This window comes from Schistocerca serialis, chromosome 9 (genome assembly GCF_023864345.2).
Source record: "Schistocerca serialis cubense isolate TAMUIC-IGC-003099 chromosome 9, iqSchSeri2.2, whole genome shotgun sequence".
NCBI lineage: Eukaryota > Metazoa > Arthropoda > Insecta > Orthoptera > Acrididae > Schistocerca > Schistocerca serialis.
In genome coordinates this window covers 311186941-311202978 of record NC_064646.1, presented here as the reverse complement: position 1 = coordinate 311202978, position 16038 = coordinate 311186941, and the positions used below count along the sequence as shown (strand labels likewise).

The 16038-nt window shown below is 42.9% G+C and overlaps 1 protein-coding gene across 1 annotated transcript in view; it reads right to left on the bottom strand.

The window, feature by feature from the left end:
* Positions 1-16038, bottom strand: part of LOC126419576 (uncharacterized) — a 51029-nt gene that overhangs the window by 23282 nt on the left and 11709 nt on the right. The window contains exons 2-5 of the mRNA XM_050086763.1: positions 14400-14811; positions 12271-12624; positions 10123-10335; positions 5046-5272 (exon numbers count right to left, since the gene is read on the bottom strand). Of these exons, the coding sequence (XP_049942720.1) occupies positions 5046-5272; positions 10123-10335; positions 12271-12624; positions 14400-14811 (1206 nt within the window). The remainder of the gene's footprint in view (positions 1-5045; positions 5273-10122; positions 10336-12270; positions 12625-14399; positions 14812-16038) is intronic.

Here is a 16038-nt window from a genome sequence, read left to right as displayed (position 1 = left end):
TTGGGTTTGATTCGTTTGATCGCAACATAATTTTCAGTAACAGATGTGTCCACTTTGTACAGCTCCTTCTCAATGAGAAAAACCTTGGCTGTTTTCCTCTACCAGAAGTACTTTTCCCGCTAATAGTCGATTGACATTGACGAATATCCTATCCGACAGAATTGCTGAGAAATTAGTAATGAACGTAAAACAAGGCGCGGCACAGTTTTTGTGCTCCCACGTGTCAGTTAAATTGAACTCTGGAATTATGTATTCCAATTCAGCAGACGATTTCAAATTTGCGATTTGATCTTTGGGACGTAACACAGTTAAAATCGTCCGCTAGAATGAATGAAGTCCGAGGAGGGGGACAATTTTATTATTAAAAAACTCTGTTCGGTTGCGTCGTTTGCTGCTGTCAATGAAGCATAATATGTTAACCTTTCGGGCGTTTTAGATAGTACAAGCGATCCCTGTATTACTTGTAAGCATTTCAACGAGAATGACATATCCAGTTCCGAGAGTATCACTGTCCCCAGCTCACCTGCGGTACAAGTGTTAATTACAGCGCTATACCCAAAGATATCGTTTAGTGCAAAGTCCGTTACTCCTTCAAGTAGAATAATATCAATATCTACCGCATACAGAGAGTCTTTCAAGCTAATTAACTTCTGGGAACTATGTATGCTGTTGGTGTTCAAAGCTGCAACCCTCTAGGCTTGAGATGGGTTCATAATCTACTAAGTTTCTAAAAATTCAAATCTCATCGCACGCCGTCAGTATGGAAGCTGTCAACAAGTGTCAGATATATCTTCGCCTAGTTTTACTTTATCTATATGACTTAATCGTTCCTGAGGGGAGACTGACAGAGCTTCTCTGAAACTTAGGGGAGTATCTCTGATTACCTTATCTTCCGCTGTCTCCTCCGCCCAGTTCTTCTCAAGCGGATATACGAGCAAGTCGTTCCTGTTTGTACTACGAATTACTGCGGCAGCTTTATGAGGGGCCACAGTTCTGTTTTGTTTTGCTTCCTCGAAACTCGGTGCACTACTAGTGGCCGGTGTGTGAAGAGATTCAGGCTGAGTACGATTACAGCATTCTTCCGAACTATCATTTAACTCCAGCACTACTTGCAGGACCTTTTCGAGCGCGAGTGAAACAATTTGCTCAGCAGCATGATGTGCAATCCTTCGATTCTTATTTTTTGTGGGGGAGCAGTTTTTCGGTGAGCTTGCAGAGTTTTCTGCTGCAGTATCTTGTTCAGACTCAGTGACGTTCCCGTCAGTAGACGGTGTACCTGATTTCTTAATTCTACTCCAAAATGACCTGTTCAGAGGTTCCTTGGAACGTTGAGTCGGTTGCGGTGCGGCCGGGATGACCTCCACTACTTCAGTGACTTTCTTTGGAATACCGTTATCAGTAGCATTATCAGTTTGGGGAGGGACCAGAACGGGTGTGAAGGGCGGAAATCCATTGACAGGCGCCTCGATCGTTATCCGATGGAGGAGGTAGCCGCAAGACTGACAGCTCCTACGGCCGGTACCTGGTTCGCGCGCCGTTGTATACATTGGGCTCGCACGTGACCTATCGAGCCTCACCCCGCGCACGCTCTAGGCTGTCCCTTGTACATGACGGCACCTCGGTGGCACAAACGCTAATATACCGTTAGACGGGATGTGTTTCTGTAGTTCCATTTAAAGTTGTCTAATACCGTTCAACATAGAAAACTGATGTGAATTTTATTTTATTTTATTTCATTTTTATTTTTATTTTTTAGTACATGGCTGCACGTTCAGAGACCGTGAATACTTACAATTAAAAGAAAACAGCCCTCAGTCACTAATTTTTAACGAATTAGCCGGGTTTCGACACTGCTAGGAGTGTGTTCCTCAGAATTTACACCAAATAATGGTCTATAACATGGTCACAGAATTATGACTAAAATTGTATGAAACAAATTATAAGTATGGAATTATTGTGAAAGACTGGCAGTACTTACATGTCATTTATAAAATAATAAATATGCCAAAAGGGCTTTAGTCATAAAGATATTTATGATAAAAAAATGATGGCGAGCCACTAAGGGCTGCTCGTTACTTCCGCGGTGCGGGTTGTAAACGGGCTGAGGTGCCCGCGTTAACAAATGCGGCCAGATGAACATGGCACTGCAACGAGCGTACCATCTAGATTTGTAGACACAATTAGGCTACTTCACATTGAAATATAGGCAGAAATTATCATAAATAAACAGTATTTGGTACGTAATGGAAAGCAATGTTTGTTTGACAGTAGCGTACAACATACATCAACGCTTATAACAATAAGATAAAACATGAATGTATCATTATGAAAATGTAGATAGGACTGAATGACAACTTTTAGGAAGCAATACTGACGTGAAATACAACCAAGAAGCATTTCATAATTAGAAAACATAGGACTACCTTAGAAGGAAAAGAACATTTCGGCAACCTGCACAAGGAGACCCGAAGTGAGATATCGAGTAACAGCTTTATACCGTTGAAAAAATTTTTGTTATGGAGGCTATCCTTTCGAGCTAGATGCCTGATAATATCTAATTCTTCTAGAATGTCTACTCAACGCCCTTTCTTTTCGGTGTGCAAAATGTTGCTATCGCAGATGGCTTTAGGCGAATGGTCTGTAATTAGAAGATGGTCAGCAAAAGACGAATTTTGGGGGCTGGTGCCATTTAATCTTAGCAAGTGTTCTTTATATCTGGTAGTGAAGGTACGTTCAGTTTGTCCTATATAGTAAGAGGTGCAAGTATCGTAGACAAATTTGTAGACACCAGAATTTTCTAAAGGGGAAAGAATAGAATGTAAATTATGAATGAAGTTATTTTCAAATTGTTATAAGTAGAAAAAGCAACGTTGCAATCGTATTTCTTTCGAAGAATGCTTTGGGACGACACTACTGCATTTATTTGCTTGCCCGGAAATTCTAATGGTAGTAGGAAAATACTCACTTTCTTACACCGAAGCCGGCGTGGGTAACATTAACTTCATCAACTCTTCCTTCAGAATGCATAAACCCGAAGTTCCCCCAACTAGTTATATTAAGTTTGTAAATAAAACCCGCCTTTTCTTGCTGCAACTTAATTTATTTGTCCCAGACGCGTTTCACCTATTTCTTACTCTAAGGCATCTTCAGTGGGATCTATAACGATAGAGTTTTGTTATTTTTAGATTATCAAACACTTCACGTCAAGTTTTTTATGCAAATAAGTAAATACTTACACTTTGCTGGGATCTGCCTTTCCTCTCAACTGGTCTACCATTTTATTTCCGAAACATGAGCTCGATTTTGTATCCCAAACGTTTTCACACTGTTCACCGTTTCTCTCCTTCTTCTTTGTGGTGTGCTAATATTCTTTTTCCTCTAATTGTAGTTATTTGTTCAAACATTGTGCTTTAACAGTGTAAATATTGTAACTTCATTATGTGCTTCCTTCTCTTTGGTTTGTTTCCCTACATGTTGCCAGCCTAATGAAGTATAAGTTCAAAATTGAGTGTGTGTGTGTGTGTGTGTGTGTGAGAGAGAGAGAGAGAGAGAGAGAGAGAGAGAGAATGAACAGTGTATACATGTTTTCTTTTTTTTTCATGTGTGTATGTGGGGGGGGGGGGGCGGGAGCGGTTGGAGGATTCAGTTGTAGTGTTTTGAATACGAATGTCATAACTGTTAGAGAGTTGTTAAAAGCTTCGGTCGTCAGTTAATTTGACTTTTGGTTTCAATGTTCTGTGGAGGACTTCGAGAACAAGTGAGTGAAAAGGTGTTGGGTGGTATTATTATTATTATTATTATATTAGTAGTCTTTGGGAGCATTACTCCATTATTTTTCTGTTAGGGTACACAATGAATTGTTTGGCATGTATACCTGATCATTGAACAGGGCTTTCTTATGTGCTTTGGATTGCTGTATGTGGAAATTTTCTTGCAAGGCTGATTCTATTTATCATTGATTCTAATCATTGTTGATTCTAACTATGTTCATGTCTTCTTCTCTAGTGGTTGGTGTGTGTTTATGTGCTCTTAGGTGTTCTGCATATATAGAGTCGTTTGTCCCTTACTTCTAGGCTCTCATGTGTTGTTTGCATCTAACATCAAATGTTCTACCTATTTGTCCTATGTATCTGCCTTCACAAATGTTACACTGTACTTGATATATACCTGCTTTCTGTTGTATGTCTCTGTTTTCGTCAGTTTGGGGGTATATTTTTGTATAGAACTGGGTGTTGTGTATGCATTTTCAAAAGACAGGGAATAATCTGAACATAACAAAAGGGTGTCATTATGATTTCACTGAAGATGCCTTAGAGTAAGGAAAAGGCGAACCGCGTCTAGTACAAATAAATTAAGTTGCAGTAAGAAAAGGCGGTTTTATTTACAAAACAACTATCTCTGTACATGCCACTGAGGATGGCCACGAAAACAAAATTGTTGCTGCAGTAGATTCGACAATTTTATCACAAAGATCGGCTTTTACCAGTTTAACGTAGAAAACAGTATCCCCCATCGATAGATATAAAGTAAATCATGACAATCTATCTTCACAAATTCTTCAAGAAAAAATTAAATTCATAAGAGTTAGATTGAACATGGTTTCGATTAAAAGGTGAACTTCAAACTGTCTGCCGTATTAAGTTCACTCATACTTCCATCTTCTGTTATTCATGAATACGCGAGCACCACAGTGGAAAGCAGCAATAAGTTGTCAGACTTTCACAGGCAAGGAGCTGACTTCCGCTTGTCGCGGCGTTCGGACGTTCTCGCTAGCGCGCTCATCGTGGCCGTTCTTTGTTTATGTTAGACGTACGAGTGTGGGGCTTCGTACTGCTCGCGCTATTCCTAGTATTTCCCTACTTATATCATCGGTTTTCCTGGAATATCATTTACGTGCAGCGTAGCGTTCACTGGATTGTTTATGTTTTTTTCGTCATGCTTTCGCGGCGGTAGTGCAGTTTAGTTCAGTGTAAGACGGCCGAAACCCCAGATACTGATCCGGTCATACTGTCGGCACTAGAAATCTCTCATCAAAACGTACTGACAGACGCTCCGTTGCTGCCGATGTCCGACAACCACGGTGAGATCCAGCAAAGTGAATTACAACTCCAGGAAACACAGCTTCTCCTACACCATCAATAGCAGGAGCTACAGCATTGCCCCGCACAGCAGCTTCTGCACCACCATCATCAACTGCAGTTTCACCAGCAACAACTGGCTCAACAGCAGTTGTTTCAACTGTTGCAGCTATAGCAACAGCAACTCCAGCAACCTCACCGCAAACAACAACAGTTTCATCAGGTTGGTCAGCAAGTTAGCCATCCCACCGACCCTTCCAGCTTCCTACTTGAAACTAATGCACCTGCAGGGCATCAGCATGAAAGTGGTCCCATTATTAAACGGCTGTGTGTCGACTCACCTCCAGTTCCAGACAGTGGTATGTGTGAGTTACTGGGTTCAGATCCCCTATCTAGTAATGGTAGAGTGCAGAGAAACTCGGAACGCTCTCTCAGTCAACTATTGCTTCCACTGCGGCAGTCGTACGGCCAAGTGTCAACAATCGGTAGATGCTGGCCCCTATATTGTCTGTGGAGAGCTTACATAAAAATGTAGGCAAACTCCATCCTACGCCGGTAGGCTGGTTATTACTTTCCTATAAATCTCATCTCAAGCATTACATTGTTAATGAAGCAGAAACAATAATAGAACTGAAAACTGCTGCGTTGATAGAAGTTCCTATTTTCAAAGATCGTAAGCTTGATGTCTATATTTCAAACCTCCTGCTTCATACATATGCCGATATTCGTGATGTCGACATCTGCATAACAGACAAGGAGATCGTTTACGCAATGGAGAGCATATATACGCTAAGAAACATCATTCAAATCCTGAACAAATGATGCCGATTCCAGTTTGTCTGGTGGTGTTCCCGTTCCAAATTCTGCCCTCACATGTTGCTACTCCGGGGACGCGTTTTCTAATGGAACAGTACGTCGCTCCAGTCATTCAATGTAGAAATTTCTGGCATTTCCGTCATCGAACAAGCCGATGTAGGAGTCATACTCGTTGCACCAAGTGTGATGGTCAACTCCCAGCGGATTCATGTACTGCCCCGTTTTCGACAGGATTAAATTGCTCTGGTCCGCACGCAGTGACAGACCGTTCATTCGTGGCCTTTCACTATAAACAAGAGCTCCAACGTGCAAAGGCCTACGCCACGTCGGGGTATCCCGCACTCCGCTGTTCATCGATAACCTCCTAGTCCCCAAGATCCCTTCATTTACCGCCGATACTTCCAAGGCATTCCTTGCAAATGATAGTCGTCTTACGAGATAGTTCTAAGTGAACAACGCTACGACCACTGTTGCCTCAATTAGGCTTTCTTCCTCAGGTTTCAGGGTATTGTCAACATTACCTGCAATTGGCAGAGAGATTGGGTGACATCTCTGGCAGAAAGGTCCATCGAAATGGCGAGCTCCTCGGCTAGTCTGGCGACATGGATTCTCAGACATTTGTCACGAATATTCTGTCTCCCATCATCTCCCCCAATTCCTGCTGCCACCGAACCCATATCCTCCTCATTACAGCCAACAACCGCTGCCGCTTTGTAATAACAACTAATATGTCATCAAAACGATTATCTCGTTTATCATTCACTTCTTGGCAGACACAAAGACACAGCCACCTGGAACTTTACGAGTATAAGCTCTACGACAACTATTAACGACTCCACTTTCGCTTAGCACCTGTGACGGGATTTAGGATCCTCCAAAGGAATGCAAAATATGCGATTGACAATGAGCCCTTCAGCATTAACTCTGGACGCGTAAGATAGCAGCGGCTGCCATCTCAGATACAGGGTTTCAACCAGGTTCTCTTGTCCGCTTTCGGGGATACCAGGTTTATCGGTGAGGCGATGGTCGAGGAGACGTCGCCCTATTCATTACTAATGGACTCTATCACACCCCAGTAAAGATATCCCACGTGGCTGTCGGCAGCTTTGAAACGATAGCGGCCTGGCCTTCTACTCCAATCGGTCGTCTCACCGATTTACAGCCGGCCTAGGTCGTATATTCCCACTGAAGAGTGTTACGCACTGGTTCGACAGATGGGATCCCCATTATTATTTTGTGAGGATCTTAACGCACTCAAAAGACTGTGGGGCTGTGACTATAATGATAGGTTGGGTGACACGATCCTTGAAATTCTCGACGAGTTCAGTCGTATCCTCCTCAATGCTGTATCCGCTACGTTACTTCCCTGGACAGAGACCTTCAGCGGTCGATTTTAATCTCTGCTCGACGTGACTTTATTTTCTACATGTAATGATCTTCTCTATCCTACGGGGTCTAACCAATACATTTTTCTTATATCAACTTTCACTACAAAGCCTGTCATGGCCTATAGGCCATCTCTTAAGTGGAACGTTATGCAGGTAGATTGGTCACGGTATGGCGCACTGATGGATGTCTAGCTATCGTCATTTTCCATCTTGGGCGTCCTTGAAAGTAAGGTACATTATGTTTAGGAATTATATCAATGTAGCAGCATCGCATTCCACTCCACAGGAGAGGATTATAACTGGCACCAGCTGATCCCCAGTTCCATGGTGGCTTCCAGAATGTTTGTGTCAGATGACTAAATTCAGAATGGCTTGCAGTCGTCTTAAATGGCATACCACGTGGGAGAACTATGCTGCTTACAAACGGATAGACCCACCCACCAAGCGCTTTCTCAAGGTCCGCAAGAAATAACAATGGAGGAAGTTTCTTGAAGGACTACCTGTGCACCATCCTGAAGGACATATTATGTCGATGGTGAACAGGTTCGGCCGGAAACCGTAACTCGCAAGTGGTGGCAGATATGGGTAGACGAGTTTGCCGCCATTGTCATTGTCACGCCGGAACCCATTAATCTCGTGGCGACAGCTGCCGCTGCCGATGTACGAGAATGGTTTACCCACGCCATTCTCTCTCGCCGAACTCCACAGGGCCCTGACGTCCTCATCTGATACATCGCCTGGCTATGACCAGATCCACCAATCCATGGTTATAAATTTATCTGACGATGCTGAATGTGTTCTTGTGGATATCTTTAATGGCATGTGGTTTCTGATGACAGGACGACTCAGATATTGGTGCCCATATTGAACCCTAGGACACACACCTAGGACCTCCTATTGCCCAATTATACTGTCGTCCTGCGTACGTGAGACATCCGAACGTCCGCTCAAGTTTCGCTTAGAATGGTGGTTGGAACACGAGAACTTGCTAATACGGACTCAAAACGAATTTCGTGAGGGCAGAAGTATTTAATATTAAATCGCTCGCGACGGTGATTGGAAAACCGTTCTTCACTAAAGGGTATTTAGCCGTCTTATTACTTGACTTTTCGAGGGCGTACGACTTTGTCCTGATACCTGAACTTATCAACAATTTGTAACTGGTGCATCTCCAAATGGTGGTTGTTCGGATTAAGTACACTTTAGCTGGTTGCCGTACCGTATATATTTGTGATCAGGAAAATGTGGTACATTGTCCATACCCAGTGTCTCGTGACCTCCCGCAGGGCACGACACATAATCCCGTACTATACACCCTATATGTTGCCGACCTAGAGACTGTTCAGCAGCCACACCATCAAAGTTCTTCAGTATGCGGACGATGTCTGTATATACGCTCACTCGTCGTGCCTTTGGATGACACGCCGACGCATGTGATATGTTAGCCACATGGGTGTTCAGGAATGGGTTCATTTTGTCACCTGTCAAATCTGTTGTTGTGATATTCACTGGTTTTCGTCACAAGCTGTCTGGTAGCTTAAATATGGTGGCTTTCAAACCAATGTAAGTTTCTTGTGAGCCATTAGGGCATTACCCTAGCGTTTAAAGAAATTGGGTATTTGGTGCTCATTATTTGTTCATAAGCTCTGCGGTTAATCTGTTTTAATTAAGTGGTTGTTTTTAATGCCTTGTGATTCTTTCTTGGCGTTATTGCTTACTCTTTTAATTATTTTAAGGAAATTTGTCGAAGTAATGTATGCTTCTGGAATTGGTCTTAGATCGTATCGAAAACTGAGATCGTTGGAGGAGTGCATTACTGGTAAATGCTTGAAGTAAGCTTCTGTTTCACAAACATTGATGCAAACAAGTCTCTGCTTGTGTAGCCTAGGTGACTTATTGACTGTAAGTTTCTGAGCTTCATGATTTCTCCCTATTCAGTTAAGATATTTTAGGTGAGAAGTTATTACACTAACATTTTACCGTTTTATGTTATTAAACGATGTTTGTTCTGTGCAGTTTTCTGTAACGTTACCTTCTGATTATTATGACATATTTGAAGGATTTAGGCCATAACCTTACATAGGAGTGGACGAATTGCATTTTCTTAGCTTGTTTCCTTTAGTTCATATTTCACCTGAGCCGCATTTGTTAACAGCTTTTAGATTTGCGAGTTGCATGTCCGCTGTTTGGTGCGGCGCTTGGCTGTGGAGAATTGTTGCTGTTATGCACCAGCATGGCGTTTTTTGGGTGCTTTTGACTGCCTGACATTACCTTAGTGGAGCTGTTTGCGCTAGCAGTTTATTTCTAAACTTTGTTTAGCATATGCTCAAATTTACAAACTCTTATGGTTAATGTTGTACCTCAAATATTTTAGGTCTCTCCTGATACTGGTGACTTTACTCTTTTAATTATTAACCCTCAGGCTTCTAGATGACACTGTTTCAACCTGTACTTATTGCGCTAACATTTGGAAACTCTGAGCTTCCTTCCTCTGGTGGTTAATCTTTGAGATGTTTTTCTTATTACCTTGCGCTCACTTCCATATTGTATTTATTACATGCACGTAAAAAACAAATCTTGCTGTATCGCAACTATTGCCTCTTAACTTTCATGGTTGGTCTGTTCTGAAGATTGGATGTTCGGACTTGTGATGTAGTAATCGCAACTGCAGATGATCCTTTCAAAGACAGAGTGTGGTTACTTTCTTTCGCTTAGAGGGTGGAGGGAGGGGGAGGGAGAATTTCTACCACTTCTGTATTATTTTCCATTTGAAAATTATTTACACTCTTCCCAAGAATTATATTGCTTTGGAGTCCGTAGGTTGGATGGGCTTATCTTACCTCAAAAGGGATCGCCTCGAATATGTTGTCAGGATTAAGAGCAGTTCTATTCGTAGTGGTGTCGTAGAACTTGGAGACAAATTGTGCACGGCACTGGAAGATCCTCTTCACATTTCCCCCGATACTGTCGGTGAGGTAGGTGTTGCTACTGCTACTGCTTCTGTAGCCTTTGAGGAACTTTCTGTCAATACTCAATTTTTGGAGGGAATCAACCTGCGTGGAAGAAAATCTGTAGACTACCAGCGCATTTGTTCCATTGGAGTAACTGACTTGCTAAATTAAATTATCTTGAGTTTACTGATCAGCAAAAGGAGACCGCTGGACATTTTATTGTTAGGGCGAAAGATTTATAGAACAGTAATGGTTTTTTGGCTTTGGGTAGTGAATTCGGTCGTATGGGAGAAAGTAATTTAGCTGTTAGTCAGTCACTGGGTTTGAGGTTTGTGGAGACGCAAGCCACTGCTATGTCGGTATCTGATTCCTTTGCAAAGTTGCTCAATCTGATTATGTGTTTGTTTATCAGGGTTTCTGAGGTGTTTGTTGCTAAGTTAAATCAAGTTCGTCAGGTGTCGTGGCTACACGTCCGCTTTGAGCTTCATGCCGATTCTTTGCAAGTTTTGCATTCAACGGTACTTTCTTTGCTCTATTATTTGTGAAAAGGATTGTTGAGTGATTTGTTGTCGGACATACATCGAAGTCAGTGTACTTTGCGCAAACTCAGACCTCGGATAACAGAAAGAAATTTATCATCAGCCATTCATAAAGAGCCTGAGGTTGCATACTATTGGCAAGCGCAAACGTCTAATGAGACGTTAAGAATATATTGAGCAGGTTCGTATGGCTGCCTCCGTTTGAACACGAATTCTACCGAGCGAGATAATCTCTCGAATATTTTGGAATTAATGAGACCAAAGGATCCTTCGCATTTTGTATCTGATCACAGACCTCCTACTTTTTCCTAGTTGAATGAATTACTCGATTCGAATGATGCACTTAAATTTGTGGATGAGCAACAGGAACAAGGTAGAGGCTTTCAATCTCTTAGTTTAATTTCAGAGAATAATTGTCATCAGTCACCCTGCAAGTCAGTAGTTAGTAAAAGTTGTTTTTGGCGTGGGACATGAGTGATCAGTTAGACGTGGGCAAAGGCCTAACAGCTGATGCCACAGAGCGTGGGGTAAGACTCTTGTCAATAAGACTCCCGCTTGTTGGGCATACATTTGTGGCTTTGATAGACCTGCTCTTCCATGTTTTTCTGCTCGTCTCAACGGAGAGCCCGTTTATGACATCCTGGATTCAGGTCTTCTCTCTCTGTAGTGCCACGTGATCTTCCACGGCCTGGCGCTCTTGCGACCGTACATTCTGGTACATTCGCTGCCAGTGATCAGGTACAGTGACTATATTCCTACCAAGTCTTTCTGCAGTATCGCGGAATGAACATGCAGCTCTATCTCTCGAAGCCCTATTGCACGGCTCGATCAAACTCAGTGAGGTGCTGTTAATTGTGTCTTTGACGCCTTCAAGACATTATTGATTAACATCAAATCACCCCATCCAATCTCAAAGTTAACTAAAGCTTACGGCCGTCACAGTGTGTATTTAAAGGAAACTTGATTTGCACCATCATAGTGGCGCTACTAGCACCATACTTAGGCGAGTGGTGCATTAGACATCATCTTTCAGATCCAGAAACAATTCTACCAACGTTCCTTTGTCACACAACCCCTTCTTGGTGCTGTGACTCTTTTCTGTTGGTCTGTATTACTCCTTGAAACCTTAAATGAGTTGGACCCAGCTGACGCGTGAATGTGTTCCCTCACTGAGCCTCGACTGTGTGTTCTATAGATTTCGTCTACAGACTTGACTCGCACAAGTAAAAAATTTAGTTTTTGTTTTTTGCATGTACTTTAGTTGTGATAATCAGTTATAAAGTTTATGTTCACTAAGGATTCATAGGATTCTCTACTGTATCTCCGCCAATAACAAAAGGTCGATAATTGGTATACTCATTTATTTGTGAAAATTCGTCTTGTATACAACAGGAACATTCTTGTCAAAACGTGCAAATGCACATTGTAGTGAGCAGCTGTGACCCAGAAGGCCTTAGACGCCTGCTGCAGACCGGATCCAGGAGCGCAGGTTTCCGACGTTGGCGTAGACGCCGGGGCTGGCCTCGCAGGGGCTGACCCCCCAGGAGACGATGCCCACCTGCGTGCTGCCGCTGACCAGGGGGCCGCCCGAGTCTCCGCTGCACACGCTCTGGCCCGCGCTGCCGGCGCACACCATGCGGGCCGTCACGGTGTTCACGTTGGCGAAGATGCTCTGGCAGGTGGAGCGCGCCACGATGCTGATGTCCAGCTTCTGCAGGTTGCTCGGGGCCGGGCCGTTCGTGTACGTGGATCCCCAGCCAGTGACGGTCACGGCCAGGCCTCCGGCGGGGTCGTAGCCGTCGGACGGGAGGCTGACGGCCTGGGCGTTCGTACCGAGCAGGGATCCAGACACCTGGAACAGGAGAGGAAGCAATTCTTATTTGTGTCTGAATGGCAGCGATGTAATTCTGACCATTGTACACGATCTTAATGTACAATTATCCACTGCGTGTTTATTTCTTTCACTCTTGGAGTGATAATGTGGAGACTGTCTAGAGACGACTGTAAATGCTAAGCTGATAGCTTATGATCTCTGTCTGATAGTAACGATGTAGGCAGACGATTGACGTGTCTAAAGTCTCTAAAGTCATTGTATTATAGTTGAGCCTATAGAATTCCATCATCTAATATAGGTTTGCTTCTTCAACTAATTTTCATTTACATTAATACCTATTACAGGCTACAGTCGTATCGTCGTAGCAGTGTGCCTCTCAATTCTTCAATTTTTTCAGTAAGCCGTAAATGATATGTTTCCCAAATAATGGAAAATTATTGTCAAATAGGTGACAACAAGGAAATACTCCTGATTTGAGCATTTTGTACATCGTAATGTAAATGAATTATTTGCCTTGACTGCTTATAATTGCACTTGTTATTTACATTTACTGTTATGCAGTAGTGTTTGGCATTAGAATGAAACGACTCATTCCCTTCACAGCACGTCCAATTCACGTTTAATCAGTTACAGGTAAACTATTGTATCTGAGTTGCTATTCTCCACCGAAAGTGTCTATGAGCTCAACATTTTCCTGGAATAATCCAAGGATATCAGTTACCTGTAGAAATCACCACAACCATTAAATACTCTTGGAAATGCTATCCGCGCTATCCAGCAAACTAAGTGCATTCTGAAAGTAAGCTATTCTATCACACTTTCTTCGTGTCTGTCTGAATTTGGTTCACTATATGTTGAACTATTGGCTTCTAGGACAGTCAAGTCAATGACATGTAAGGTGATGCACTATTGTAGAATCCGAATCATACACTGGGTGCATAGTTGTAGTGTATAGTGTATCAGTCCTTAAAATTTTGCGGTCTCATTATTCCTGAATGCTATTTACAATTTTTATCCTTAATTATGTAAGTCACCGTATCATACACAAAACTGGTCATCCCAATCTGCAGAACTCCTTAAAGAAGACATTCTGTAGCGTTTTAAAAGCTTTAAGAAGGGAAACAGTCTCAAAATTGATGTTTTATACTGCCACTAGTGTTACAAACAACACAGTCACCTACCAACTGTAAGCATAGCACATTTATGTGTTACCAACGTTCATTGCTATTTCATGATCGTGCAAGTACGTTACAGATACAATGTTTCGTAGAGCATTGTTTAATATAGCGTAACACACGTCTTTGAAGTTGTTCATACATGTGAAAAATATAAAGTGCCTGCTGATTTCAACTCTGCAGTAAAACTGCACGTCCCTTTACAAGTGACTTCGTCAGCTCTCCCTAAATCAGAAGAATAGTAAGGGTTGGGGTTGTGTGGGGGAGGAGACCAGACAACGAGGTCATCGGCCTCATCGGATTAGGGAAGGAAGTTGGCCGTGCCCTTTCAGAGGAACCATCCCGGCGTGCCTGGAGTGATTTAGGGAAATCACGGGAAACCTAAATCAGGATGGCCGAACGCAGGATTGAACCGTCATCCTCCCAAATGCGAGTCCAGTAAGAATGGTAAGGCATATGCCATCAAAACAGATATTGACAATTTTCTAACGTGGTGTTTTGATCACCTTGTGCTTCAGAACGGTTTTACCTTGCACACTTCAAACTTTTTTTTCCCGAATTATATAGGAAATGACGTAAAAATAGGCCTTACGTGCAAGGCCTTAGCGAGTTGCTCACCTGAACGACGGCAACGTCGTAGTCCACCGTGTCGCTGTCGTACGATGCGTGCATGTAGCCAGAGGAGGCCCTCAGGACGGTGCCACCGCTTCCGCGGATAGACGATCCGGCTCTGAAAGTCATCAGAAGGAGGCTCATACCGTCCACACAGTGAGCGGCCGTCAGCGCCCACGTGGAGCTGATGATGGAGGCTCCGCAGATGTGCGAACCGCCATACTGGAAGGACAGCTGCCACGGGTAGTTGGCGATGTTGGCGTTGCTTCCTCCGATGATGCGGCTGTTGCCCCTGCTCCAGAGCCTGGTGCGGGCCGGCAAGGCCGCGGCAGAGCCGAGCAGACACACGAACAAGAGGGCGAGGCGCTGCATTCTGGAGGCGGTGGCTGCAGGCTGCTGGCGCCGCACACTATATATACTGTAACACGTGCACAGTCATAAGTAATTGCTGTCTCTTATCAGACTTCGGGAATTCTCGTTCATTGAGCAAAAGTTAATGGTTCTGTTTTATCGAGCGAGATAAGTTGCTGCACTGGTATTTCCGGAGATGTCGACTCAATCACGTATAAGTAATTAAGATAATTAATTCAAACGGTACATGGTTTTCCTTCAGTTGTCAGTAATGCACGGAAAATAACTGGTGATTGGTATCTGTGATGCAAGATTAAAGAATTGAAGGTCTGTTCGAAGAAGATTGCACAACAATAGTTGAATACTTGAGAAAATGCATTTTTATCATGGACTACTTTAGTTGACCTATATCTCATCCACTGGGTCGGTCATAGACCATCATCACTGGATGTAAGGCAATACAGATCAGTTAAAAACATCTCACTTTCCTGTTAATCTGGTACACCATCAAGAGTGTCAGAGAGAAAGCTGCTTGGTTTCAGATATTATTCACTCAGTATTTGTGAATGAGAGCACGTAGCGACTTGCAACAGACTTTACACATAATTTCATACTATGAAATCTTTTCCTCCTGACGAGTGCAAAAGATAAAAGCAAAACCTTTTATGCCTCACTACTTTTCCGCTCTTCGTGCAGTAAAAATGTCGTATCAGGCATTTACTACTTTTTAACTAACAACTGGCTCCTCGAAACATTTTGTAGGTTATATGCACATGTATCACTGAATGTACCTGTAATACTACATCATTTTACGACACATATTTGAGGAGATACGATGTCATACACCGACAAACCGCCACATAGTGCATGACATTTAAATTTATTACTTCGTTACTACCAATTCCAGTCGCAACACATGTTGCCGAGAGTGTCCACACATGCCGCTGAATGTACCTACAAATTTATGTCATTCTGCGACACATAGTTCAGTAGATATGACGTCAGAAAATTGAAACAAAAAACTAAACGCTGTGAGGTACGGGCGTGGAACACAGTAATAAACACCGTGTTTCTGTACTAATGTCAGACGTTTTTAAGCGACAGTGACGTAATAAATTAATATACAGGGTCCATTGATACTGACCGGGCCAAATGTCTCACGAAATAAGCATCAAACGAAAAAACTACACAGAACGAAACTTGTCTAGCTGGAAGAGGGAAACCAAATGGCGCTATGGTTGGCCCGCTAGATGGCACTGCCATACGTCAAACGGATATCAACTACATTTTTTTT